General features: G+C 41.4%; 1 protein-coding gene across 9 annotated transcripts in view; it reads right to left on the minus strand.

Moving 5' to 3' along the window:
- ADAT2 (adenosine deaminase tRNA specific 2) overlaps positions 1-27,775 on the minus strand; it is a 64,741-nt gene that overhangs the window by 5,084 nt on the left and 31,882 nt on the right. For 2 of the 9 annotated variants that reach the window (XR_006598353.1, XR_006598352.1), the window contains exons 6-7: positions 18,861-18,927; positions 3,092-3,195 (exon numbers count right to left, since the gene is read on the minus strand). Coding sequence is in view for 5 of the 9 variants with exons in the window: in XM_045058141.1 (XP_044914076.1) it covers positions 17,668-17,785; positions 18,861-18,927 (185 nt within the window). In the remaining 4 variants the exon portion in view is untranslated. Of the gene's footprint in view, positions 1-3,091; positions 3,196-10,456; positions 11,016-15,191; positions 18,975-27,775 lie in introns of those variants that run through there. The other 7 variants (XM_045058141.1, XM_045058145.1, XR_006598355.1 and 4 more) reach the window with 6 other exon arrangements.

The following is a 27,775-nucleotide window of genomic DNA, read 5'->3' on the forward strand; positions in this document are numbered from 1 at the left end:
GTGCTTTGTTTGGCACTGAGATTTTTTTTTTTTCTTTTCCCAATGTCTGGGACCATGCTGGTTGGGCTAAAGCATTGTCACAGCTGTTTTGTTAAAGCATGCATCGCTCTCAGGCTCCCTTTACCCACTCCTCCTCGCAAATGAATATGTTTTTTATGGTTTCTCCTCATAAAATGTAACTTGGACACCAAAAGAATATTATTTTTAAAATAAAGGCTCTTTAAAAGAAAACACTTTCTCCTGAGGAAATCGTTGCTCTCCACCAAAGTTACAAAACAGCAAAAAGTGGCTCAATGTAACCCTGGGGAGACTGAGGTCCTTTGTTTGTTTGTTTGTTTGTTTGTTTGTTTGTTTGTTTGAAGCTATTTACAAGCAGGGCTGTTGTTCAAACCCTGGTGTCTGGGTCACAAAATCTAAGTGTGTAGAAAAGCTTCTGTGCCCAAGAGGAGTCTGGCCTGCAACAAGAACGCATCAGCAATTGTTCTAAGGTGGAAGACAGCCTCCAGGGAAGAAAGGTGTTGAAGAGCCCTCTTCACTATGGCTGTCTCCAAACAAAACCAGTTGCCCAAGATGGCAATCTGTAAGATATCAGAATAAAATAGAAAAAATATGGCACCAACTAATTTGGATTTCCGCATTCAACTCTTTACTTATCTAGCCAAATGTAAACTGGTCTTTTTCCCATCAGAGTGAACAATCTAGTAAAAGAAAAATGTAAAACAAGCAGGAAAAAAAAAAAAGCCTTCAACAGAATTGGCCTTTCATTAGGGACTAGTGTCTTCTTTCCCCTTGCCTCTCGCCGAGATGGACACACAAGCAGCCACAGCCTAACTGAAACCCTTCCACCAATCCTGCCACCAGCTGAGAGTTTAGCTAAAATGCTCATCCCAGTCAACTGGAATTCTGCACAAGTAATGCATGGTTTGGTGCTGTTTACTGGAAATGCGTGAATTATTCCATGACCTAAGTGTTGACCCCTTTAGTATGCTTTTCCAGCAGCTGTGTTCTTGAGAAAATTGCAAAAAAAAAAAAAAGCAAAAAACAAAAAACCAGTACAGGAACTGAAGGCGACTGGGAAACACTGTGAGGCACAAAAGTCAAGGGAAAGGTGTTTTTGAACAGTATTGTGTCACTGCAGCAATCTCAGAACCTGCTCTCTCGGTGGAGATTATGATGACTAGCGGAAGCCAATCATGCGTGAGTGAGTGAGTGAGCGAGTGATCACCGCAAGGAAGTGTACAACGAAAGACAATTTCAAGTAAGTCATGATGTTATGCTTCCGAAATTAAACTTCCAGTTAAACATGGTGGAGGAAGTAGGGATTTCATTTTACCTCCTCTCTTAAAACTCACTGAAACAGAGAAATGACCAGGCTTCAAACAAAACTACAGAACCCCCTGCCAAACAGCTCTAAAGCCCAGACTGAGGTGGCAAAGGAGGCTGAGGGCCATACCCTAGGGCTCAGGCAAAACGCCAATTTGCCAAGTGACAGACCCGAAAGACAAATCCGGCATCCTCGGCAGGGCTTCGGGCAAGCTTGTGTGGGCAGTGCCCTGCGAAAGGATGCCTGGCCCAGGGGGTGACTGGAGGGAGCTGGAATCAAGTTTTCACTCTATTCCACAAACAGAGATCAATTCTTTTCCAAAATCACACAAAGACAACATCTGCTCACCAAGTACTGGCCAAGGGGGTTACTCTCATCCAAAGTGATGCCTTCTTGGAATTCACACAGGGCCCCGGGTGGGCTAGTGACAGCCCTGTGTCCAGTTAGAGACTGAAGATCCAGGAGTCCGACAGACCACGGATAAAGGGGAGAATGTCTGAGAAGAACCTGATTCCATCTCCTAGAATGACATTCCAGCCCTGGGGGGGCGGAGGGGGAGGGGTGGAGGGAGTCTCCCTCTAACTGCTAATTCCTTTCCTTGGAAATATATCTTATTTATTTTCAGGCTCCAAGAAGGAGGGTGGCTCTCAGCCAAGTCCCTGAAATAAAAAATAACCAGTTTGTAGATGCTTCTCTCTCTCTAGGCCAGTAAGCATAAAAAGAACACAGGGAAAGCAGGTGAAGAGCATACATCACAAGAATGCTCTCCTAAGGAAACAAATTCCAACTAGCAAGATTTCTAAAGATAAAAACAAAAAAGGAAGCTCTCTCTTTGCCCCTCCCATGCTCATGTTCTGTCTCTCTCTGTCTCTCAATAATAAATAGACGTTAAAAAAAATTTTTTTTTAAAAGGGGTGCCTGGGTGGCTCAGTCGGTTAAGCATCCGACTTCAGCTCGGGTCATGATCTCGCGGTTTGTGGGTTCGAGCCCCGCGTCGGGTTCTGTGCTGACAGCTCAGAGCCTGGAGCCTACTTCAGATTCCGTCTCTCCCACTCTCTCTACCCCTCCCCTGCTCATGCTCTGTCTCTCTCTGTCTCTCAATAATAAATAGACATTTTTAAAAAATTAATAAAAACAAAAACAAAAAAGGAAGCAAGTGTGATGGTTAATTTTATGTGCCAATGTGACTGGGCTAAGAGATGCCCAGATGGCTGGTAAAACATTATTTCTGGGTGTGTCCGTGAGAGTGTTTCCGGGAAAGATTAGCATTTGAATAGGTAGACAGGAAGATCCACCCTTACCAGTGTGGGTGGGCATCACCCAGTCTGCTGGGGGCCTGTATAGAACAAAAAGGAGGAGGAAGGAAAAATGTGCTGGTTTTGCTTGAGGTGGGTCATCTATCTTCTCCTGCCCTCGGACATCAGGTCTCCTGGTTCTCGGGCCTTCAGACTGACCAGGACTTACGTCTCTGGCCCCCTGATTCTTGGGGCTTTCGCTCTCAGACTGAATCACCCACTGGCTTTGCTGGCTCCCAACCCTACAGATGGCAGAGAGTGGGACTTCTTGGCCACCATGAATCCGTTGGTTCCTGTAATAAATCTCATATAGATCTAGATATCTAGATATAGGTACAATCTCTTATTGATCTGTTTCTCTGGAGAACCCCAACCAATACAGAAAGAAAGAAAAGATTTCAAAAAATCGTTAGAAAATCATTACCAAAAGTGAACTAATAAGCGCATGTCAAATTTTGACCAACGTTCTTACTTGGACATCCAAAGATGTTCATCAATATTCACTCTCATCAAAATGTAGATCCTCCCACATCCATGCTGCCTTTGGATGTTTTCAATCTTCTGAATTGTGGTCATCTGTTGGATGGGGGAAAAATGGCTTCTCAATTTTAATTAGCACTTCTCTGATGATTTGTGAAGTCAGGCATGTTTACATATATTCACTGGTCATTTATATTTGGCTGCCCCTTGAAGTATACTCCTGTGCTGGGAAGAATCCTCAGAAGAAATGTGAATGACATTCTCAATTAGGAAAAAACAGACTCAGTGTTTTTGAGGTCAGACTTTGCTGGAATTTTAGCTGTAGAGTCAGCTTGGTCCTTAGGGACAGACTTACTTTTGAGAAAATCTAGAGGGCCAAATTATGTTATGAGGTTTTCTAAATTTGGGGTCAGCCAAAGGCACAGAAAAGAGAAGAAACAGAATCAAAGAAGTCAGAGAAATCTTACTCAGGGTCAGACAAGACAGTCTGCTAAGCTCAGTGATTGGGATAAAGGGATAAAACCAAAAAAAAAAAACCCCTTCATCTACCAAAGTATCCTTGCTAGTGCCTGAAACTTTGAAAGTTATGATTTGGGGATTATGCTTTGAATCTCTGAAAGTCCACGATCAGCCACAAGGTTTTTAAGTACCTACTATGCACTGAACACTGTCCTAGGCTTTGAGAAAATCAAAAGGCACCATAATTCAGCATGGGTTCTGGATCAAACAAAGGTGAGAACATAGCAGGATTTTTGCTCAGAGTCATGACACCAAGGCTTTTCTTTTCAGAAGCAACTTTATTCATGCCGGCATCACTCAGTTGGGTTCATACCTGAAGAACTGAGCCCCGAATGCCATGTGGCTTAGTTTCTTACGTATTTTTTACTTCTTTGTCTCCCATATGGTAACACACCAACATGCAGTTTGATTAGGTGGTTTCATGTTACAAGGTTGTGAGGGATGTTGTCAGGTATGCGTATGGCCAGGTTGCCTTCACGTGTTTTTGTTTTTGTTTTTCTTTTCTTTTCTTAGGGAGAGGACACAACCACAAGAGAGAATCCTGGCTCAACTAATGACACAGTGAAAAATGATGGTAAAAATGCCCCATTCAAAAAAAAATTGTTTTGAAGAAAGAAAAAGAAACCTTTCCTTACCAACTACTTAGTTGCTTGGAATAGTTTGTACAAAGGCAGAATAAATGATCTCTTCTTTTTATTTGCTAGCTTGTAAAAAATAAAAATAACTACTCAGCCCATAGGAAGCTAGGATAAGTAGAAGAAACAAGGTATTTAAACAGTTTTTGCTTTGGACAAAGTCGATGCTCTGCAGATATTAATCCAAGGTACCACACTCAAGACTATTTAAGGAAAGGAACCCTTTGCCATCTCCACAAACTCTGAAATAGCCCCAAGTGTGAGGATTTGCATCAGCTCTTGCTGTTATGCAAATCAGAGAGCGGCTGGTAGGGTGGCCCTGTTTATTTTCGTAAATGTGTGGGTAGGGGAGGGAAAGTGGCTGTTTAAAATTCATTTAAAACTTTTAGTTTCAAATTATCGAACTCTGAAAGAAGGGACTTAGATTTCCCCGGAACAAAATAAAACAAAGTTTACTTCTGAAATATGTCAGGCATAAATACACTTAAACAAAACTCTTTAAAGCCACATTTTTGACTGTTTGAATAAGAGAGTTGAGAATTTTCCTACCAAATGGATAATGTAAGTTCAATTCATCTGCAGACTCAGAACTTATAGCCTCCCATATCAAACCTGCTAGCTCTTTGCCACCACTGTAAAAAGTCATGATTCCCTGACCTCTTCTGGGCCTGACCACTGCTTCTGAAGTTCATATGTGATGCTCTAGGCAACTGTGACTTCCAGAATAGAGTCTTATCTAGGGTTTGTCTCCCACATCTATGACATTCCTCATCCTATCTAGGGTCTAATACTTAGTACTCAATCTTCTTCCAGGGCCCAGGTCACTGCCGAAGGCTCCCATTGGCTGAATTATTAACTGTTAATGCAGATGTACCTCTGAGCCTCTAAATTGCTTCCTCAATGTGTTAGGGTCACGTAATCGAATCATATTAACTGTCAAGGACTAGTCGTTATGAATGTCAGTATGGAAAAATAAACATACAAGAAGAGCTGAGAAATCAATTAAAAAGCACAACTGTAGGGGCATGTGGGTGGCTCAGTCAGATGAGCATCTGACTTCAGCTCAGGTCATGATCTCAGGGTTCATGAGTTCGAGCCCCACCTTGGGCTTGCTGCTGTCAGCCTGTCAACCTGTCAGTGCAGAGCCCACTTCAGATCCTCTGTCTCTCTCTCTCTGCCCCTAGAGAGAGAGGGAGAGAGAGAGAGGAGAGAGAGAGCGAGAGAGCGAGAGTCCTTCTTGCACTCTCTCAAAAACAGTAAAACATTAAAAAAAAAAAAAAAGAAGCATGACTGGGGGAAACTACCTCTACCAGACTAAATGCTGCTCTACAGCCTGTCTATCTAAAACAGTCTGGAACTGGCACAGGATTAGGCAAACAGACCAGTGGGGTAGAATAAAAAGTCCCCAAAGAGACCTAAGTACATAGGGAAGCTTAGTGTGTGATGAAGGAGGCATCTCAAATTGCTGGAGCAAAGAGAGAGAAACCTGGGTACTTACTGAAAAGAGATAAAAATCTGTATCTCACATCATACATAAGAAAAAACTTGAAAAGGATCAGGAATCCAAATGTAAACATTTAAATTATATAAATACTAGAGGGCGCCTGGATGACTCAGTCGGTTAAGCATCTGACTCTTGATTTCAGCTCAGGTCATGATCTCATGGTTCATGAGCTGGAGCCCCACATTGGGCTCTGCACCAACAGCACAGAGCCTGTCTGGGCTCTCTCTCTCTCTCCCTCTCTCTCTCTGTCCCTCCCCTGCTCACACTCTCAATCTCTTTCAAAATAAATAACTAAAACATTAATAAATGAATAAATAAATGATATAAATATGAGGAAAAAACATGGGTGAATTCCTCTTTGATCTTGGTACAAGGAAAGTCTTTCTAACCACAACTTACAATCCAGACAAAATGAAAGAATAGATCAATACATGTGGCTACATAAAAATATAAAAACATTTGCATGGCAAAAGCACCATATATACAAAGTCAAAAGACAACCGACACACTGAGAAAAATGTGTGTAACTTATACCATAGACACAGTGCTATACCCTCAATATTTAAAGAATTCTCAAAAAGGAGGGAAATAACCAAAATCAACAGAAGAATGGGAAAAAGACAGGAACAGAAAATTCACTTAAACACATATAGATGGCATTTAAACATGTGAAAAGATATTCAAATAGCTCATAATTAAAGAAACACAAGTTAGAACTACACCATTTCTCACCTATCAGATAAGCAACAATTTTAAAGTATGACAACACATCCTGTTGGCAAGGCTGGGGAAAACAGGCACCGTCACGCATGGCTGGTGGGAATACAAATTGGCACAGCCCTTTGAAAGGGGAACTTGGCAATGACTAACAAAGCAATCCATGGACTTACTTTTCAACTGAGCAATCCCACTTCTAGGAATCTACCCTGAAGATACATCCCCAAAAATACAAAAATACATATGCACAGATTATTCACTGCAGCATTCTGCAGCAAGAGCTTACATACCCATCCTCTGGATAACAGTTGTATAAACGATAGTACACTCAGGCCATGGAGTATTATGCAGCTATAAAAAGAATGAAAAGGTTCCTATGAACTGGTGTGGTATGCTTACTAGGATATATTGTTAAGTGAAAAAAAAGCAAAATATAAGAGTATCAGTAGGATGCTTCCCTTTGTGGACAAGGAAATAAGAAATTATGCAGGTGTCTTCTCAATAGTGCAAAGAAGAACTAGTGAGATAGAAACAAGGAGTAGGTGGAATGAGTTGGAAAGGATGGGGGAATGAGAACAGGATAGAATGGATGGTAAGGACAGGGGAGTGGCTTTTCTTAGTAAGTCTTTTTATATAGTTTGGACTTTTGGCGACCAGAGTAGTGATTCACTTACTCAGGATATGTAGATAAATAAAATCAGCAAGGATGGGAAAGAGAATCCAATATGGAGTGTGTATCAGTCAGGGTCAAGTCAGGAAGTAGAAATCATGCAGTGATTTGAACAGGGAAATTTAATATAAACTCCAACTGTAAAGGTGTAAAGAGAACTCTGAAGAATGCTCTAAGGTGGAGACAGCCTGAGGAATGAACAAACTTGGAAGGGGCCTCTCCCCAAGGGTGAGTGAGATTCAGATCTCACTGGAGAGGGTGTGGTAGATGGAGACATTCAGTGAATGCTAAAAATTAGTGGGTTGCCTGGGCCAGAGCAGCTCCACAGTCACCAAGCAAGCAGGAAATACCCTTCTGGGGTGCAGGCAGGCCGAAGCTGGCAGGAAGGAATTGCAGCCAGGGCCGACAAGCCAAAAGCACTCCCCTGGGGTAGATGTGGCCAGGACAACAGACAGGCACACAGAAGGTGTTGGGCTACTGGAAGCCTACTCACCAGAAGAACAGCATGAGGCCCAGGGTGATGTCCACGTTGGGAGCGCCACAGTGAGGTGGTCACTGGGCTGGGGCCAAGGCTGTGAGCTCACCCAGTGACTATGTGGTCTGGACAAGTAGCTGGGGCAGAGCAGCACTGGATTTTTCCACATGCTGCTGGCAGCCATGTGGTAGGAGTGAGGAGATAACAAAACAGCAGCACAGTAGAGCCGGGAGGAGAAGCGCCTTTCACCTATAATGTCCCTCCAGTGCCCTTACCTGGGAAATCATAACATCATGCTCTCTGTGAAGGAGAAATGCTTAATTTCCAGCTCCGCCATTGCAGTGTAGGTAACAAAAGGTGAATTTAGGTAAGGGACAATATATTAATAACTGGCAAAGAACACAAACAATAAACCTGACTTCATAGTAACAAATTCCAAGCAATGAGTGCACCTGGTGCCCAGATCTGGGTCTCTGAATACCATTCTCCAACAAAAGGAACCAAGGCTTGGTCATGCCATGGCTGAGCAGAGAACGTACAAGATGAGCCTAGAACATCTTGGGGTGCCAGAAAGTAAGTGTTTTAAAACAAATGACGGGAAACATGTCAAAAGGATCGCAGCCAAACTTGAAGGGGCTCTTTTGGCCAAATAGGGGACAATATGAACAAACAAAATAACCAATGATGTGAATACACCCCACAGAATACAGTAAATATCCATGAGTCCATGCCTATATAAATAAATAATTGAGTAAACAGGGAAGAAGAGAAAGCTATTCTTTACAATGAAAGTCTAACTAATACATGTATAAGTAATGATGGAAAAAGAATGCCACCATTTTAAAATACTATAGTAATGACAGTTCTCGGCAGGAATTATCAATGAGTGATAAAAATTCACGGCGAAAGTATTATTAGAAACAGGATATTTACAGTTGCAAAGTAGTCCCCTAGAAAATACTTACTAATTAAAGAGGAAAATACTTACTTCATAGTAGGGAAATCTAGCAGATACCACCTTAACCAAATGATCACAGTTAATACCACCAATCATGTGACAAATCATGTGCCTCTTGGTCTGACCCACGGAGAAGAACACAATATAACTTCCATCGTATTTTTACCAGAAATGCACAACCCCAATTTACTTATGAAGAAACATCAGACAAGCCCAAATGAGGGACATTCTGCAAAAATAACTGACTAGTACTTTATTTTAAAGTGTTGAGGTTATGAAAGATGAAAAAAGACTAAGGAATTGTTCTAGATTGAAGGGATGAATCAAGCAAAGTGGCCAGGATGCCAAATGGGAAGAGATGTTCCTCTCAGGGTCGTATGAGTACAGGGCTGGCCGCGAAGGAGACCGAGGAGACAGGACAACTGAATACAGCATGTCAGCCTGGGTTAGATCCTGGACATTTATGGAGAAACTGGTGAAATTCACATAAGGTCTATGGATTATGTAATAGAATTGTATCAATGTTAATGTCCTGATTTGGGTCATTGTGCTGTGGTTATGTAAGTTTTCACATTTGAGGAGTCTGGATATACAGGAAATTTTTTGTACTGTTTGTGCAACACTTTTAAGCTTAAAATTAATTTAAAATAAAAAGTTTAAACGTTTTTAATTTAAAAATATTAAAGGGGTGTCTGGGTGGCTCAGTCGGTTAAGAGTCCGACTTCAGCTCAGGTCATGATCTTGCGGTTCTTGAGTTCAAGTCCCACGTCAGGCTCTGTGCTGATAGCTCGGAGCCTGGAGCCTGCTTTGGATTCTGTGTCTCCCTCGCTCTCTTCCCCTCCCCCACTCACATTCTGCCTCTCTGTCTCTCAAAACTAAATAAAACATTTTAAAATATATATTAAAGACAGAGGTACCTGGGTAGCTCAGTAGGTTGAGCAACCAACACTTGATTCCGGCTGAGGTCATGATCCCAGGGTCATGGGATTGAACCTTGCATTGGGCTCCTCACAGAGCACGGAATCTCTCTCTCTCTCTCTCTCTCTCTTTTTTTCCTGCTTCTCACCCCCACTCACATTCTCTCTTTCTTCCTAGAAAGAAGAAAAAGAAAGAAAGAAAGAAAGAAAGAAAGAAAGAAAGAAAGAAAGAAAGAAAGAAAGAAAGAAAAAGGGAGGGAGGAGGGAGGGAGGGAAGGGAGGAAGGAAGGAAGGAAGGAAGGAAGGAAGGAAGGAAGGAAAGAAGGAAGGAAGGAAGGAAGGAAGGAAGGAAGGAAGGAAGGAAGGAAGGAAGGAAGGAAAACTTAAAGGAACCAACAAGGAAGGGTGCAGGCTGCTGGTGAAGAGAGCCCAGCATAATGTCACATATGGGAGCACTTAATAAATCAGGAAATGATAATGTGCGGTAAAAGCATGGGCTTTGGAACCATCCACATGTGAGCTCAGTTCTGACCTTGTTACTTATTAGTTGTGTGATGTCCTAATCTTCCTAAATCTCAGTTTATTCATATGTAAAGTAGGCTGCCATAATAATACCTACTGTATATGATTGCTTTTGATTATTTACATTCCTATCTCTATTATGATTATATTCAATAAACAATATTTGTAGAGAACTTACCTTATAGAATTCTCAGTAGTTGTTACTGAGGTTATGATCAGCCCCACCAACAACTAGATTATTCCTTGTGAGCAACTAAACGCTGCACACTAAAGGTCCCCTTTAAGACGACTCAGATACCCCATAGACAGTGTCTATAAGGTTTTGATGTACCTCACTGTAAGTAAATCCAATACACGAAATGTTAAACTTATAAAACGGATACATAATAAGTGACTATTTTTATGAAGACATGATTCACAGGGCCTTTTTTTTTTTTTTGGAGCAAATAGCATTTGGTTTACTTTTAATTTTGTAGAAGCAGGTCTATGACATAAAGCAGTTATTTGTACACTGCCTTAAGCAAACTGAGAAAGGGCCACTGCTGAATGGCTTACGGGTGGGGAGAATCTGGCTCACTAATAAGCCTTAAAGGTTGACTCTTTCAAAGGGGTAAAGAGAAGCCAAACTCCCCAGCTTGTCTTTTCTAAGCAGATTCTGAACTACTTAAATGTGATGACATAAATCAAATATTTGAGGTTAAGGATTGCTTGTAGATTCATGCTTTCTCCTTGAATCCATTTTTGAGGTAACTCCAGCATAAATACTGGAGAAGCACAGAAGAAGGTTGAAAATGGCTAAACGTACTCTATTCAGGGCTATTTCAGTGCTAAGTCAAACACTGAAACGTCTGGTGTTTCTAGTAATACATTTATTTTATGAAAAGGATATAAGATCAAGAGGCTTCTGTGGCAACTGCTCCATAAGTAAATAAGGGGTGCAAATCATCATGAGGTATGCCAATCTGCTGTCTTCCAAGTATTTCCAATAATCCTTTAAGTCTAGGAACAAAAGTTAAATTCCTGAATAAATTCTCTTATCTTTAAAATCTGCTCCAAAGTTTCAGAAACCCTAGCTTTTGAATGTTAACCAAAAGGAGTTTCCATCCAGTCATCTGGAAACTTTTGCTCAAATTCATGCTAACTTTAACCAAGTTGTTGTAATCGTTCACTGACCCCTTGTTAATTCCTAAGCACTGTGCCCGGGGCCACACTGGTTGTTCTAAAGCGTCTTCATCTCTGAGTCTCATCTAACAGTGCTCCCTTCACTACCTTATGTTGCTAAGATCTAGTATATTTAGAACAAGTGTCATCGAAACCCTTATGCTGGTGTCTCCACCCCCATCCAGTCCCCATCCTGTCCTTCAGCCTTTGTACAAATACTCCCTCCTTCAAGATTCTCCCCTTCACTTGGATTCTCAATCTCATACCCTGATAAGTAAATGTACCATTTACTTTTCTGGTCTTCTTTCAAAATAACATAGGCCTCCCTTATGCTTTCCCTGAATATTTTCTGTACAATTAGCTCTACACTTACTGTTTCCCTGCCTGAATCACTGGCTTATTGTTTAAACCTGCTATCTATCCTCACATCTCCACAGAAATAGCTAGGTTATTAACATCTGTCTTCTCTGTCTCCGTCACTTCTGCCTTTGGTGAACACATTGGCCTCAATCTTAACTCGAAACCTTTACTCCTCTTGTGGCCCCACCCAAAGTCTTTCCTCTTCTTCATTTATCTCACTCCTACCCATCTTTAAAATTTTTTTCAAGTTTAATTTTGAGAGAGACAGAGCGAGCAAGGGAGGGGTAGACAGAGAGGAAGGGAGAGAGAGAGAGAGAGAGAGAGAGAGAGAGAGAACCCGAAGCAGGCTCCGTGCTGTCAGCACAGAGTCCGATGCGGGGCTCAAGCTCACGAACCACGAGATCATGTCCTGAGCTGAAACCAAGAGTCAGATGCTTAACCGACTGAGCCACCCAAGCACGCCTACTCCTACCCATCTTTAAAGGTCCAGCTTGAGCCCCTTTGCATCTGTGAAGTCTCACCAGAATCTCTCTTCTCTGAATTCTTGTAATACTGTCAATAGAACCCATTGCATCCCAGAGGGGGACCTGAATTGTGCTTCAGGGAGCTACACAGTCTGCACCACATGCAGTCTTGCCTAGCTGTTCTTTCTTGGCCAAGGTGTGAGTATATATGCTTCATCATGCCCCTTGGACTCTGTCTCCCAGGAATGTAAATCTGGAATGGAGTGACTGAAGGAGAAAATGGATGGAACTAAACCAGCCAGGCTCTAGAGTCCTGGTAAGCCTGTGTCCTAGTGCACCCCCTGGATCCTGGGAGGTACAAGATTTGGATGGACTTGGCTCTTCACATTTCCTTCGTTTCTGTGAGCTGCACATTTTTCCCCCTTAAGCTGGCCAGAGTAAATATTTCTCCCTTACATCCAAATAAACTCTCCTGTTGCCTTTTATTACTGTTTAATTTGAGGAGAAAGGGGCTAAGTAAGTCTTGTGAACCAAGGACAGAAACACTGTCTTATGACTCTATGTATCTTACATAAATATTTAACAACTCAACTGCATGGCAATAATATACGAAAATCCTCATCTATAAACAAAGAAACAGGAATAGCCCCCTGAGATCATCTGCATGACTCCATGTTGCAGTTGAAGATCATGCATTCACTCCATAAGCACATTCTGAGTACCAACTATTAACCAAGCACTAAGTTAGGGACAGGAGTTGTGTGCAAGATGAAAAAGACAAAAGACAGGGCAACTTCCCCGGCTCTTCCACTTTGCAGTTTAACTTGTGTCTTATACAATGATACTACCTATTATTAATTTGTACTTCTGAAGCATTTTCAAATACAACACATCATTTGTTATTCCGATTAGATCCGTGGGAAAGCTGCTGTTTGGTCATGTGACCAAGATCAAAACCAGGGCTACAATGAGAAGACAAGTCCCTTGTTTTACAGTGATATTCCTTCCCTCTCCCCCACAATGAGAAACATTTCCTTCAGGACACAATTAAATGCTGGTACGATATTTTATTTAATTCCCACATTACATCCAACTCATAGGTTATTCCTTTGTTGTACAAGATAAAGGTAGTTTCTGAGTTTTTGCTAGAGGAAAACAACAAAAGTATGACTAGCAAACATTTCTGTAGTGGACACCAGTGCATTGCATCAGGCTATCCTGTGATAATAACACCAGTTAAGACACACACAGTTCCTGCCCTCACTGGGTTTATGGTCTTGTGGGAGAATAGGTAAGTTCCATATATGGGATAGGTGACAGGATGAGAATACAGCACATACTGAAGTTCCTAAACTTTTTATGTTCACAAAGAATCTGAACTGAATTTCTCAGTCTTTGTCAATCATTTGTATCTTGACTGAAACTGATCAGCCTTGGTTGTTCCCTTATTTCAGAGCCAATGTCCCTTCATCTACACAGTATCGCCTCTCTCCAATTTTTCCCCTTTCTTATTTATGGTCTGCCTTCCAAATTCTGAATTTCTAAAGAGACCCCCAACACCTTTCTGACCCATGGGGCATTCATAAAGATCTTGATGGACTGTCAGCAGTCCTCAGAGCTCCATAGAAGATTTGCTTTCAATTTTTTGAAAGCAGAAAGTTGTCTCTGTTATATTGTCAATGCTCTAGGACAGGACTAGGGGGTCAAGAGTCAAAGGGTACACCATGGAATTTCTTATTTAGGAATGCATTTCTGGCAAGCAGCATGTCTGAATATGCCCACCTGCTGTTTTGCTTCTAGGGTCAACAGAAGTATATTAAAGTTTTCAACTTTCTTCAAAACGCTTGCCATGAAATTGACTTAATGAAAGGAATAACAATAGTAGCAGCAGGTTACAAAGCAAAACTAGGCTAGGACAGGTCTATTGAAAGAGTAGTTGATGGGATGCCTGGGTGGCTCAGTCAGTTGAGCATCCGACTTCGGCTCAGGTCATGATCTCACAGTCTGTGAGTTCGAGCCCCGAGCCCCGCGTCGGGCTCTGTGCTGACAGCTCGGAGCCTGGAGCCTGCTTCAGATTCTGTGTCTTCCTCTGTCTCTGACCCTCCCCTCCTCATGCTCTGTCTCTCTCTCTCAAAAATAAATAAACCTTTAAAAAAAATGTTTAAAAAAGAAAGGGCAGTTGATACAAAGACTGGATTTTCTACCAGTTGAGAGTCCACATTTGCCAATTACTAAGATGTACAACTTTCTGGACAACTTAAAGATGCTACTGTCAACTATGATTTTTGAAAAAGCAATCTGTACAGGGTGTCATCTTCATGTACAGTTACTGCGAATGTAGGCCGACTGGGGCACTGCTAGGATGGTTTGCGAGGGAGAGGAGTAAGAGCATTAAGAGATTCTACACTCCGTACATTCCCAAACTGGCAGATGAGAGAGATCTGAAAGACTACAAAATGTAGAATGAGGTCAAGCACTGATTTAAAAGTCTATGTATTTCTTTGATCATAATACCTAGCACTTGTTCAGAGAATTTGCTCATGTTAATTACTCCTCACAGCCTCATTTCTATAATAGCAACAGCTGCATATTGTCTTCATTGGTGAAGATGCATTAAAAGGGAGTGAAAAAATTGTTCATATCTGTAAAGGAAGTGGAGGCAGAACTGGTTTCTAAATCTTAGACCATTATTAAAAGCTCCAGCTATGAGAAAAGATAAACCCAGGTTCAAATTCAAGCTCTGTCATTTAACAGCTATGTGACCCTAGGTAAGCCACTTACTTCCCATGTCTCAGGTTCTTCTGTTAAAAAAGAGTATGTGGGGGTGCCTGGGTGGTTCAGTCAGTTGAGCATCTGACTTCAGCTCAGGTCATGATCTCGTGGTTTGAGGGTTTGAGCCCCACATTGGGCTCTGTGCTGACAGCTCAGAGCCTGGACCCTGCTTCAGATTCTATGTGCCCCTCTCTCTCTGCCCCTTCCTCGCTCATACTCTGTCTCTCTCTCTCTCTCAAAAATAAATAAACATTAAATTTTTTTTTAAATATGTGCACTGCCTATACCCATGCCTTTTGCCATGATGTTTTCCAGTGCTTCCCCCCCTCCAAGGGATGGGGTGCAGAATTCCACATCCTTACATTCAGCTACATGACTTGCTTTGACCAATGAGATATTAACAGACGCACTGCAGACAGAAGGTTGAAATGGATTTATGCAATCAGGCTTGTTCAGAGCTTGCAGCTCTGTAATCACCACCAGAACATGCCCAGCCCAGCCCACTGGAGGATAAGAGACAAATGGAGGAGCTGCATTGCCCCATTCATCTGAGCCAGGGCCAGGCAGGATCAGTCTTCAGTCAGCCAAATGCTATGGGTCACGAGCCAGTGCACCAAGATTGGCAGATCTGTTTAGCCAATCGCTCTAGATGTATAAACAAACAGTTATTTTTGTATGCCACTGAGCTTTCGTGGGTTTTTGTGATGGAGCATTGCTGTGATAGTAGGTACGTGATATATGATGGCAAAACCTATCACATACGTATTAATTTGAGAAAACACATGTAAATCACTTAGCACAATATCTGGTGACAATAATAACAACAGTAGTGAAAACGTGTGCTATTATTTTGAAGAAACAATACAGAATATGCAAAGGTATTGGCAGTTCATCTGTGGATCCTTCACAGGACGTGTCTCATTGAAATTTTTTTACAAAATCATGCAATTTTACTTCCAGTTTTTGCAAAGAACAAAGCTAATGGTCCAATTATATTTTTTTAATCTTATAAGTACCCTAGGATCTATTCTCACAAGAAAAACAGTTCTTTTCCTTCGAGAAGATTCACTTTGTTAAAAAAATTTTTTTTAAATACAAAACAAACACATACACACAGGGTAGAAAAAGACACGCAAATTCACTACCTACCGAAAAATGCCAAAGGCTGGCCTCATGAATAAACCCAAGTTTTAGTATTTTGTTCCAGTGAAGGGATGAGCCGGGAACAACAATCACCATCCTTCTGGTTCTTTTCCTACTTGGAATTTAAATCAGAGTTTAAACTCTGCTTCTGCCCCTGACTAGCTCTGTGATCTTGAGCACATTAAACCTTATGAACCTCTATTAATTCACTCCTTACGTGGGAAAAAGAACAGTAACGTCCGAAGTTTGCTGCGAGGATCACGTAACAGGTGCAAAGGCTTTACAGCTGTGCCCGGCATGCAATAAAGACTCAATGAATATTAGCCATTACTGGTTAGTCTAACAAACGAGCAGGTGTTCTGTCAGCTTCATTTCTAACTAGGCTAGACCATACAGAACACTATCTAAGGGAGGTGAGCTTCCAGGCCTTGATTCAAAACAGCCCTTTGGTATTGAACAACACATATCCAACCTCAGTGTAAAACAAAAACTGAATCTCAGATGTTCCATTCCAATGTGAGGAAAAGTCACTTATGAGAGAGAGGACACGGGGTTCGGACAAATGCCAAGAGCGGTGTTTCTCAGCTGCTTCCAAGCCATCTTCCCCAGCTTCTTATGAGACTCCAAAGCGCCTTCTAACTTCACAGTGTAGTTTTGTCCATTAGCACAGACACACATCAACGCTCTTCACTTAACTAACGAATAGCATGAATAGAGAAGTGACTCGCCCTCCCTTAGACACCAAAATTCCTCCCTTTTTTTCTATTTCTCTTACTAATCTGGTAAACTTAATCATCAGAGCCACAGTGATGCTGTCTTCATCAGGAAGGGAGAATGGGAGAGAACCCTCTCCTTCATGGAGCTACTTTCTCCATACTTTCTCTTACCTTCTCTTTCCCCATATTTTCCTGGTGTCAAAGAGATGGCTACTTCATCCCCTCTGGGCTTTTATGAATGCCTCTCTATTGTGGCCTCCAGAAGGGGCTGAAACAGGTCAGGACATTACTTACATTAGCCCCAATGCCACAGTCAGTCAGCCTCACCTCTCTTTCTCATCTTGGACCCTGCTCAGCTATGCTATCCAACCAAGCAGGATGAAGAATGAGCACCAGATGAAAATATGGGCCGAATAATATGCCAGTCCTATAAAATTCATGAAATTTACTGGGCCACCTTATAAAAGTTAACAATACAAACTTTCTCCCATTATCAATTCAATCTGTTGCTCCCACAGAGAAATTTCAGTCCAAAATGCTGCCCTACCCTATTTCCTTTTACTGACTCAGTTCCAGACAGAAGAGGTGGTATTTGGGCCTTCGGGTGGAATCTGGGATTCTTCATCAGCAGCTGCACCCTGGGCCGTCTGCCAGTATAATCGGAGTAGAGCCTTACTTAGCACCTCCAAAGTTTGATTATTTCAGCCCTGAGACTCTCATTTCCCTCTTTTTAAGAAATACCTAAGGGTCAACAGAACACATGAGAATATCACAGCACCAGCCTTAATCCCACAGAATTCAGAAGCACAAACAAATTCCCAGTAATAATCTAAACATCAGTTTCCATCTGAGGGCAGTTCCCAAGCAGTAGATTGCATTTCCCAGAGCCCAACACGTTATACGCCAGATGCTTGTTGCTCGTGCCAGCTAGAGACCATTGTAAAGATTTGGTGTCATCCAGGTCTGCAAGGGAGCAAAAGAAGAAAAAGACCTCTTCCTTTTGATTTCAGGATGCCAGTGAATTCGTAGCACGTCCTAGAATTCAGGTCTTGGGAAGTCAGGTTCACAGGGAAAGAGAAATCCTGTATCAAGACATGAATTGTGCCACCGTGTGCTCAGTGCCGTGTTTTGCCCTTTGCCCGCACAATGGAGCCTGTATACACAAACGGCAAAATAAAAAGATGAAGGATGTTCTACGCACCCATTGAGCCCTGCTGTTGCCAAGAGTAATCAGCAGTGAAACGATAAAGCCATCAGTATTTGAATGTAAATGTTAAAATAATAATAAATCTTATGGTCTCCCTAAGGTTAGTTTATAATAAAAATAACTTCTTGATCCTGGAAAACTTATCTGGTTTCTTTCTTCCTTTCATTCCCCACTTAATGACTGAAGTTACTATTTCCATGGTGGTCTCCAAACCACACTCGGTTTCTCTGCAGATTGGCATGTCACTTCCAACAATTTCACCAGCTGCTTTTTCCTCTCAAGGGAATATGATTAAAATATTAATCCAGTTTCTGGACTAATCTAGCAAGAAAGTTCTATAAATCAATCTCCACACAGCATTTCAGTTGCTCTGAAATATGCAACGTGTCCTCTCTTTTATTTGTTATGCCTCCACAAGAAAGTTAGGTCCTAGCAAAGCACATACAAAATTTCTACCTCTGCCCCTCTACTGCTTCTTGATTTCTCAAACCTGAAAATGGGAAATCGCAAAGCCCACGTCCAAAACGTAAGTTTCCAAATGAGAAGAGATGAGCTGGAGGAAAACACAGGGGCTCAAAGTCATGCTTCCCTTGGCTGCCGGGCTATCTGGCAGTGACAGCCCTGGCCCTGGCAAAAGTGCCTATAGACTGAGGTCTGTACGGTTCAGGAAGCCCAGACAGCGTTCTCTTGGTAGCGCTAATTCGCCCGTTTGTCCTGCTGACTGGAAACCATCCAGAACCGCAAAGCCATCACGAAACCGCCTCTGGGCCTAGCATTGGGCTAAATCCTCGCTCTGGAGGAGCTTATGATCTAATTACTATAATTAGAGACCAATTGAGATTAAACTATGTGACACTAAGTAGGAGTTTGAAGAAAACGATCGTTGTGGGCTGGAGGAGTTGGAAAAGATTTCATGGAGAATGCAGGACTTTGAAGGGAAGAGTAAAATAATGCTTGAGGCTTATGAAGTAGATAAGATGTGCTTAGGATAAAAGAACACAGCGCAGTGTAGTGGGCTTACCTAAGGAGAAGATCCTTCAAAGCGGCGAGCTGCGTTCCCCTTGGCTTCCTGCCAGCATAGCTTCTCACTAAGAAGATGGGATTTCTCTCAGGTCAAGAAGAAATTTAATCTTTCCTGAAATTGTTTAGCATTTGAATCAGGATGGTGACATTGACCATATAAAAACCCAGCTGACATCCTTAACTTATTTAGCCCTCCAATATAGAAATGTCATTGAGAGAAATGACTTTCTATCAATGCCAGTACAGGCTAGATTAAAAGCTAAAAAAAATAAAACAAAAAAATAAAAGCTGAAAGCACTTTCATGTGGAGTCAGGCTTACTGGTGGAGTGATAAGGCTTTTTCCAAAGGGTATGCAAAGCCGAGAAAGATCATCGGCAATACTTTCTGGGATTAGGATTACAACAAGCAGTAGAATTCCAATTGTTCCATTAATCTAAAAAAAACATACTGTGGGTTCTGGTCCAAGTAGTTAATAAAAATAGCAATACTCTGTTTTACTATTTTCCCTTAATTATTAACTTGGCATTCGTCTGCGTATTTTAATTGAACTACGTCCATTACATGACAAAAGTGTCTCTGGAGGAACAAATGGGTTTATCCAGCTCTCCCCAAGATGAACAACAGAACAGGTGGACAGGGGTGCAAGCATTTTTCAACATGGCAGGCCTGATTTTACCAAAAGAAAAACTGTCAAGGTCCATTTTCTCCCTCATGTTTAACTAAATTGCTGATTGAAGCAACTAGCATAGTGGGTTAATTCTGAAATCTTCACTGTAATTATTATGTAAAACTGAAATGTACCTTTATTTCAGTTTCTCTTTTGGGGGAAGATTTTTTTTTTTTTTTAATGGAAGAACAACAATCTTATATCATTCCAAGTATCATCTGCAGATCGGGTTTTCCATAAAGTGGAGAGAGGTCTTGCTTAAACCGATCTTATTTATTTGTTTGTTTAGAGTGCACGTGCGCATGAGCAGGAAAGGGGCAGAGAGACAGGGAGAATCTCAAGTAGGCTTTATGCTGTCAGCACAGAGCCTGACACGGGGCTTGATCTCATGAACCGTGAGATCATGACCTGAGATGAAACCAAGAGTCCAATGCTTAACCAACTGAGACACCCAGGCACCCCTAAACCGATATTTCTGAATTGTTTGTCTATACTTCAGCCTAGGAACCGAAAGCAAAGGGGGCTGTGGTAGGAACAAGAGTGGGCGCTGGAAGGTCAGAGGAAGTGCATAACCCAGTCCACTGTGCTCCTTTTAGAGACGCTAGCGTAAGCCTGGAATCTACCACTCACTCCTCCAGTTCTCAATTGTTTATGATCCATCAGAAGTTCCCAGTTAGGCGGACAGGACGTAGTCGCAAAGAAGCTGCTTCTGAGCCACCACCATCTGGGAGTGTGTTTGTTATGCTGACCACAAGCCTAGGACACTTCCAGGGCGGCCACTCCAGTGCTTTCCGGCAAACATACATGATGAATGGTGTGCATGTGCAGACACACACCCATGGGCGTTCCCAGGATCATGCACAATTCCCTGAATGCTGGCTTTAACCACACCCCTTGTCCAAAACAAGAAAGCATGGCAGAATATTTGATGAGAGAGTTAAGAGGGAAAGGCTTGATTCTGCACTAAGGTATGCTTTGAACAAAAAGAAATAATTCATAGACGTCAGCAAATTATTAAGAAAAAAACGAATTAAAACATTTTCAGAGTTGCAACATCATGTTGACAACTGCTGCCTTTGACACTAAGCTGCCTGGGACACCCAGCATCGGTGTCACACGAGTCAACTGCAACTGATCAGTCTCAAGGGCTACTCTGACTGGTGGCCACCAAGTATGGCAGGTGCCATCATGCTGTCCTTTCTCGGTAGAGAGGGGACCAACATCTAGGACATACGGTATGATGACTAGGAGCACACACTCTGGGGACAGCCTGTCTGAAATCGAGTCCTGGCTTCACATTTTCTGCTCTTCGCTGAGATTATTCACAAATATTTCAATTCGCCTCCTCCTGAGGTAGCTGGTAGATTACATCTCCTGCCACCTTGACATTAGGCATAGCTATGTGCCTTACGTCAGCAGAAATGACGTGTCACTTCTGGGCAAAAGCCAGTCAGACTCCTTACTCAAGAGTGGTCCCAGGTCCCGCAGTGTAGGAATCACCTGGGGGCTTGCTAGAAATGCCAGCCCAGACCTCCTGAATAATAATGTGCATTTAACGAGTTCCTTGGGTCATTCATATGCGCATCAAGTTGGCAAAGCCCTGACTGAAGACATAGAGCATTATTCACTATCTTCTCCTCTCCCACCACAGTGACTGAGGGTGTTCAACCACATTCCAGATGGTACAGTATAACCTAGACCCCTGGCCTGACTGGAGACAGACAAGTGAAGCATAAAAGAATTAAAACTTTGGTCTAAGGCACTAAAACCCTGAGGGGTATTACCATGGCATAACCTAATCCATTCCAACTGACATCATCACTTAGTACTCTGTGACCCTGGGCAAGTTACATAATATCCCTGTGCCTCAGTTTCCTTGATGTAAAGCAGAGATGATAACAGTACTGACTCAGAGGGTTGTTACAAGGATTAATAAGGGAACAGATGAATAGAACCTGGCAAGTTCTAAGAGAATATTAGCTTCTATTATTGACACACTCCGTCCCCCTAGCTCAAATCTGGCCTAGTGATGTAATTTGTCTCCTTACCTCAGTGACCATAGTGTCAAGACGTTTGTCGCCGGCAATGCCCCACCCCAAAACACACATACTCCGGGAACAGGTATGAAATCACACATCAAAAAGAAAGGAAAAATTACCCCCTTCTCAGAGGAAAGTAGATCTTACTCATGATAACTCGGCCCAAGCATCCCTTCCCTGTGTCTTCACATGATTGTCATCTTCTATTCTAACACTGCATATCCTGCCCCTCACCCTCCCACCTACTTTCCAAACCCCACCAGCCTCTCTGGGCCCAGCCTCTCCTCCTTCTCCACATCTCCTCCAAATCCTGCTTTCCTATGCAACGTAGAATTTACACATAGTATTTGTCTGTTACATGAAAGGCTTTGTCCTGAGCTCAATGGTGAGTAAAAAACCAAAATTCCTATTAAGTGTTTATTTTTTGTCTTTTCTTCAAACTCAGTGTATGTAATTCTAGTACCAAAGGGTTACCAAGCCTGTTACAGAGAAAACCGGGGAAGGCACAGTGATGGGAACGGTATGAAGATAGTTTCTATTTGAGTCTTGGTTTTTTTAAAGGGTCCGGGGTTGCTTGGGTGGCTCAAGCATCCGATTCTTGGCTTCAGCTCAGGTCATGATCTCACAGTTTGTGAGATCAAGCCCTGCATCAGGCTCTGTGCTGACAGTGCAGAGTCTGCTTGAGAGTCTCTCTCTCTCTCTCTCTCTCTCTCTCTCTCTCTCTCTCTCTTTCTGCCTTCTCGTCCCACTTGAGCTCTCTTCCTCTCAAAAATAAATACTTAAAAGGGTCCAATTCTGCCATTAGAGTAACTTCTTACAAATAAGTATTTGGTAATATTTTTAACATGACAATCATAAATAAAATATATATTCTTACCCCACAAAATTGATAAATTGTCTTTTCTCCTTGCCATTCTCTTAAAGTATATGTAAGGAAACAAAATATTCTAAGTCAAGGGCACCTGGGTGGCTCAGTCAGTTAAGTGTTAGACTTCTGCTTAGTTCATGATCTCACGGCTCATGAGTTCCAGTCCCACGTCGGACTCCACACTGATAGTGTGGAACCTGCCTGGGATTCTCTCTCTCCCTCTCTGCCCCTGCTCCATTTGCACTTCCTCTAACTAAAAATAAATAAGCTAAACACACACACACACACACACACACACACACACAAAATATCATAAATCAGAGTAAGTATTTTAGGATCTTGGATTTCTCTTTCATATTTATAAACAGACTTTTTCAAAAAATCATGGTACTAACTTTCTTACACCATACACAAAAACACCTCAAAATGGATGAAAAACCTAAACGTAAGACAAGAAGCCATCAAAATCCTCAAGGAGAAAGCAGGCAAAAACTTCTTTGACTTTGGCCACAGCAACTTCTTACTCAACACATCTCCAGAGGAAAGGGAAACAAAAGCAAAAATGAACTATTAGGACCTCATCAAAATAAAAAGCTTCTGCACAGCGAAGGAAACAATCAACAAAACTAAAAGGCAACCAACAGAATGGGAGAAGATATTTCCAAATGACATATCAGATAAAGGGTTAGTATCCAAAATCTGTAAAGAACTTATCAAACTCAACATCCAAAAAACAAATAGTCCAGTGAAGAACTGAGCAAAAGACATGAACAGACACTTCTCCAAAGAAGACATCCAGATGGCCAACCGACACATGGAAAAATACTCCACATCACTCATCACCAGGGAAATACAAATCAAAACCACAATGAGATACTACTTCACACCTGTCAGAATGGCTAACATTAACAACTCAGACAACAACAGATCTTGGCAAGGATGCAGAGAAAGAGGATCTCTTTCGCACTGCTGGTGGGAATGCAAACTGGTGCAGCCACTCTGGAAAACAGTATGGAGGTTCCTCAAAAAATTGAAAATAGAACTACCCTATGACCCACGGGACACAGGAATGCTGTTTCAAAGGGGCACACGCACCCCAATATTTATAGCAGCACTATTAACAATAGCCAAAGTATGGAAAGAACCCAAATGTGCACTGATGGATAAATGGATAAAGAAGATGTGGTATATATATGCAATGGAGTATTACTTGGCAATCAAAAAAAATGAAATCTTGCCACTTGCAAGATTGATGGAACTAGAGGGTATTATGTTAAGCGAAATTAGTCAGAGAAAGACAAGTATCATATGACTTCACTCATATGAGGACTTTAAGACACAGAACAGATCAACATAAGGGAAGAGAAGCAAAAATAATATAAAAACAGGGAGGGAGACAAACTATAAGAGACTCTTAAATACAGAGAACAAACTGTATTTGTATCCCTCCCTATTGCTGGAGGGATTGTGGGAGGGTGGGTGGGCCAAATGCGTAAAGGGCATTAAGGAATCTACTCCTGAAATCATTGTTGCACTACATGCTAACTTGGATGTAAATTAAAAAATAAATGAATAATTTTTAAAAAATGGTACTAAAGCAATTAACCACCACTACACAATGAGCCACATTATTCAGTTCCAATGTCAGAGAACTGTAACAAGCACCTTAGAGAATGAACCTCAACATTTTATATCCTCTAGACCAGGGGTAGCAAACAGTTTCCTAAAGAGCCAGACATATTTAAATGCTTTAGGCTTTGGGAGCCATAGGTGTCTGTCACCATCACTCAGCTCTGCAATGTAGCACAGAGGCAGCTTCAAACAACACGAAAACAAAACGGCATGACTGTGTTCTAATAAAACTTAATTTGTGGACACTAAAATTTGAATTTCATACGATGTTCACAGGTCACTACATTCTTCTTTTGATTCCCCCCCCCCCCAACCATTTCAAAACATAAAACCATTTTTAACTTGTTAGTGGTACCAAAAGAGGCAGCAGGTTGGGCTTGACCCACGAGCCATATTTTGCTGACTCCTGTTCTAGACTCATAAGTTCATGCTTCTTCAACCACACAACAAATCTCCCTAATAATCATCAACAAGCGGTGTTTAGCTCAATATTCACTTAAAAATAAGGTGTGAAACAATCCCAGGAGCCTGTTTTTATTAGCTCAACCTGAAAAAACATAAGATCCAAAAGATGTCAAACTTTCACCAGAACTTAATGCCAGTCTTATCCATAAAAATAACATCACCCATCACCCCTTTCTTCACCACACACAATTAACAATTTACGGAATAAGAAAATAGTTGGCAGTTGTCTTTCTAGAAGTCAGTGTAGTCTCACCCCTTTGCCAAAAGGCAGAGAAACCAGTTCTTGATGCCTCTTTTCCCCAAGGCTATTCAAGGCCAGTTGATGCAGAATGACTGAGGACAAGCTTTGGCTTCCACGTGGATTTTTAACCAGGAACTTTACTACTTTAAAATTTTTTTAATGATTTTTTTAAGAGCCTTGGTTTTTTGCTATTTTTACCGACACCCATTTTAAAAGCAGCAGTGCTTAAAACATTTTAAGTCTAGATGTCTCTATGGAAACCCAAGAGAATTCTGCTTTTATGGCCAATGACTACCTACCTAGATTATACAACCTATTGGATCACTACAGGTAATCCCTGAAACCAGAAACATCTCAGACCTGTTTTTCCAGAAATCTCTCTTATCAGATATAATTAAATGGATCTAAGTATTAGTTTTACTGAGATCAGGAGAGAAAGAAGTTATTTATTTGAGGCTTCCTTTTAATTTTTAGTAAGATGTCCTCATTTAAAATATTCTTGGGGTGCTTAGTTGGCTCAGTCAGAGTATGTGACTCTTGATCTTGGAGTCATGAGTTCAAGCCCCACGTTGGGTATAAATAAATAAATAAATAAATAAAGCTTTAAAAAATAATAAAACATTCTTATTACAAAAAGAATTTTGTGAATTTCAGCAGACATAATAAAAAAGAAAGATTGCAATCAAATAACCTAACAGTTGCTTTGCAATTGAGATCACTGATTTCATCTCCTTCTTTCCACTAATGTCAAATGCATTTTCTTTTACAAATTTAAGTTTCTCAGGGCACCTGGGTGGCTCAGTCGGTTAAGTGCCCAACTTCTCTCAGGTCATGATCTCACAGTTCATGGGTTCGAGCTCCGCGTCAGGCTCTGTGCTGGAAGCTCAGAGCTTGGAGCCTACTTTGGATTCTGTATCTCCCTTTCTCTGCCCCTCACCCACTCACGCTCTGTCTCTCTCTCTCTCTCTCTCTCTCAAAAATAAACATAAAAAAAAAATTTAAGTTTCTCTCCTTGGACTTATTATTCATTGCAAGGGAGGAAAAAAAAATTATTATATAGTGTAGAAATCAGGTAATCAAAACTATCCAGGTGACCAAAATTAACATCACCAGTGAGGACTTCATGGCCTTTGGGTGTCTTCAGATGTGATATTCTGAGAATATAACATCACCTAAAACACATAACCTGAATCCAATCACGAGAAAACACCATTATTAGAAAAAGAGAAAGGAGGGGCGCCTGGGTGGCGCAGTCGGTTAAGCGTCCGACTTCAGCCAGGTCATGATCTTGCGGTCCGTGAGTTCGAGCCCCGCGTCGGGCTCTGGGCTGATGGCTCGGAGCCTAGAGCCTGCTTCTGATTCTGTGTCTCCCTCTCTCTCTGCCCCTCCCCCGTTCATGCTCTGTCTCTCTCTGTCCCAAAGGTAAATAAATGTTGAAAAAAAAATTTAAAAACAAAAAAAAAAGAAAAAGAGAAAGGGCGCCTGAGTGGGTCAGTCAGTTAAGCGTCCGATTTCAGCTCAGGTCATGATCTCACAGTCTGTGGGTTCGAGCCCCTCATCAGGTTCTGTGCTGGAGCTTGGAGTTTGGAGCCTGCTAAGGATTCTGTATATCCTTCTCTCTCTGTCCCTCCCCAGCTTGCGCTCCCTCTCTGTCTCTCAAAAGTAAATAAATAAACATTAAAAAAAAATTTTTTTTAAAGAGAAAAGTTGATAGGGGCAGGGCAGAATGATTTTTAAAATGTCAGTGTCATAAAAGGCCAAGAGAAGCCATGGAAGTGTTCTAGATTCAAATAAGCTGAAGATACATGGCAATTAAATAAGATATCTGACCCTAGAATCTTCCAATATGGCAGGAGAGATGGGGAAAATTCTCTAAAGGACACTATGGGGTCAACTGACAATATTAGAATACAAACAGTATATTAGATAAAAGTATTATATTAATGTTAAAAAATAGAACTATCCTATGACCCAGCAATTGCACTGCTAGGTACTTATCCAAGGGATACAGGTATGCTGTTCTGAAGAGGCACATACACCCCAATGTTTATAGCAGTGCTATCAACAATAGTCAAAGTATGGAAAGGGCCCAAATGTCTATCAACAGATGAATGGATAAATAAGATGTGCTATATACACATACACACATACATACAATGGAGTATTACTCAGCAATCAGAAAGAATGAAATCTTGCCATTTGCAACAACATGGATGGAACTAGAAGGCATTATGCTAAGCGAAATTAGAGACAGACAAGTATCGTATAACTTCACTCATATGTGGAATTTAAGATACAAAACAGATGAACATAAGGGAAGAGAAGCAAAAATAATATAAAAACAGGGAGGGGGACAAAACATAAGAGACTTTTAAGTATAGAGAACAAACTGAGGGTTACTGGAGGGATTGTGGGTGGGGGGCTGGGCTAAATGGTTAAGGGACATTAAGGAAGACACTGGTTGGGATGAGCACTGAGTGTTAGACATAAGGGATGAATCACTGGAATCTACTCCTGAAAGCATTATTGCACTATATGCTAACTAACTTGGATGTAAATTAAAAAAAAAAAAGTATTGTATTAATGTTAAATATGCTGAAGCCAATAACTATACTATGATTATATAAGAGAATATCCTATGCTTAGGAAATACAGAAACATTTCAGGGCAAAGGGTCATGATGTGTGATGTAACTTTCTACCAAATGGCTCAGAAGAACAATTATATACATTCATACATACATATAGATAGATAGATAAATAGATTGGGAAAGAGTGAGAATAAATACAGCCAATGATAAAGCTAAAGGTATAAATTGTTAAATTATTAGTTGGTAAGTTTGAGATTATTTGCAAATAGAAAACTTAAAGAAAAATTAACAGTTCTTGCCTACGCCTAAGTTGGCATTCTTGGCTATCTGTTTTCCCTCCATAATATTCCAAATGCAACACAGGAAGAGATGCTTGTGCCAAGTAACAAGAAAGTGGAAAGATATTTTAA

This window comes from Felis catus, chromosome B2, assembly GCF_018350175.1.
Source record: "Felis catus isolate Fca126 chromosome B2, F.catus_Fca126_mat1.0, whole genome shotgun sequence".
Lineage (NCBI taxonomy): Eukaryota > Metazoa > Chordata > Mammalia > Carnivora > Felidae > Felis > Felis catus.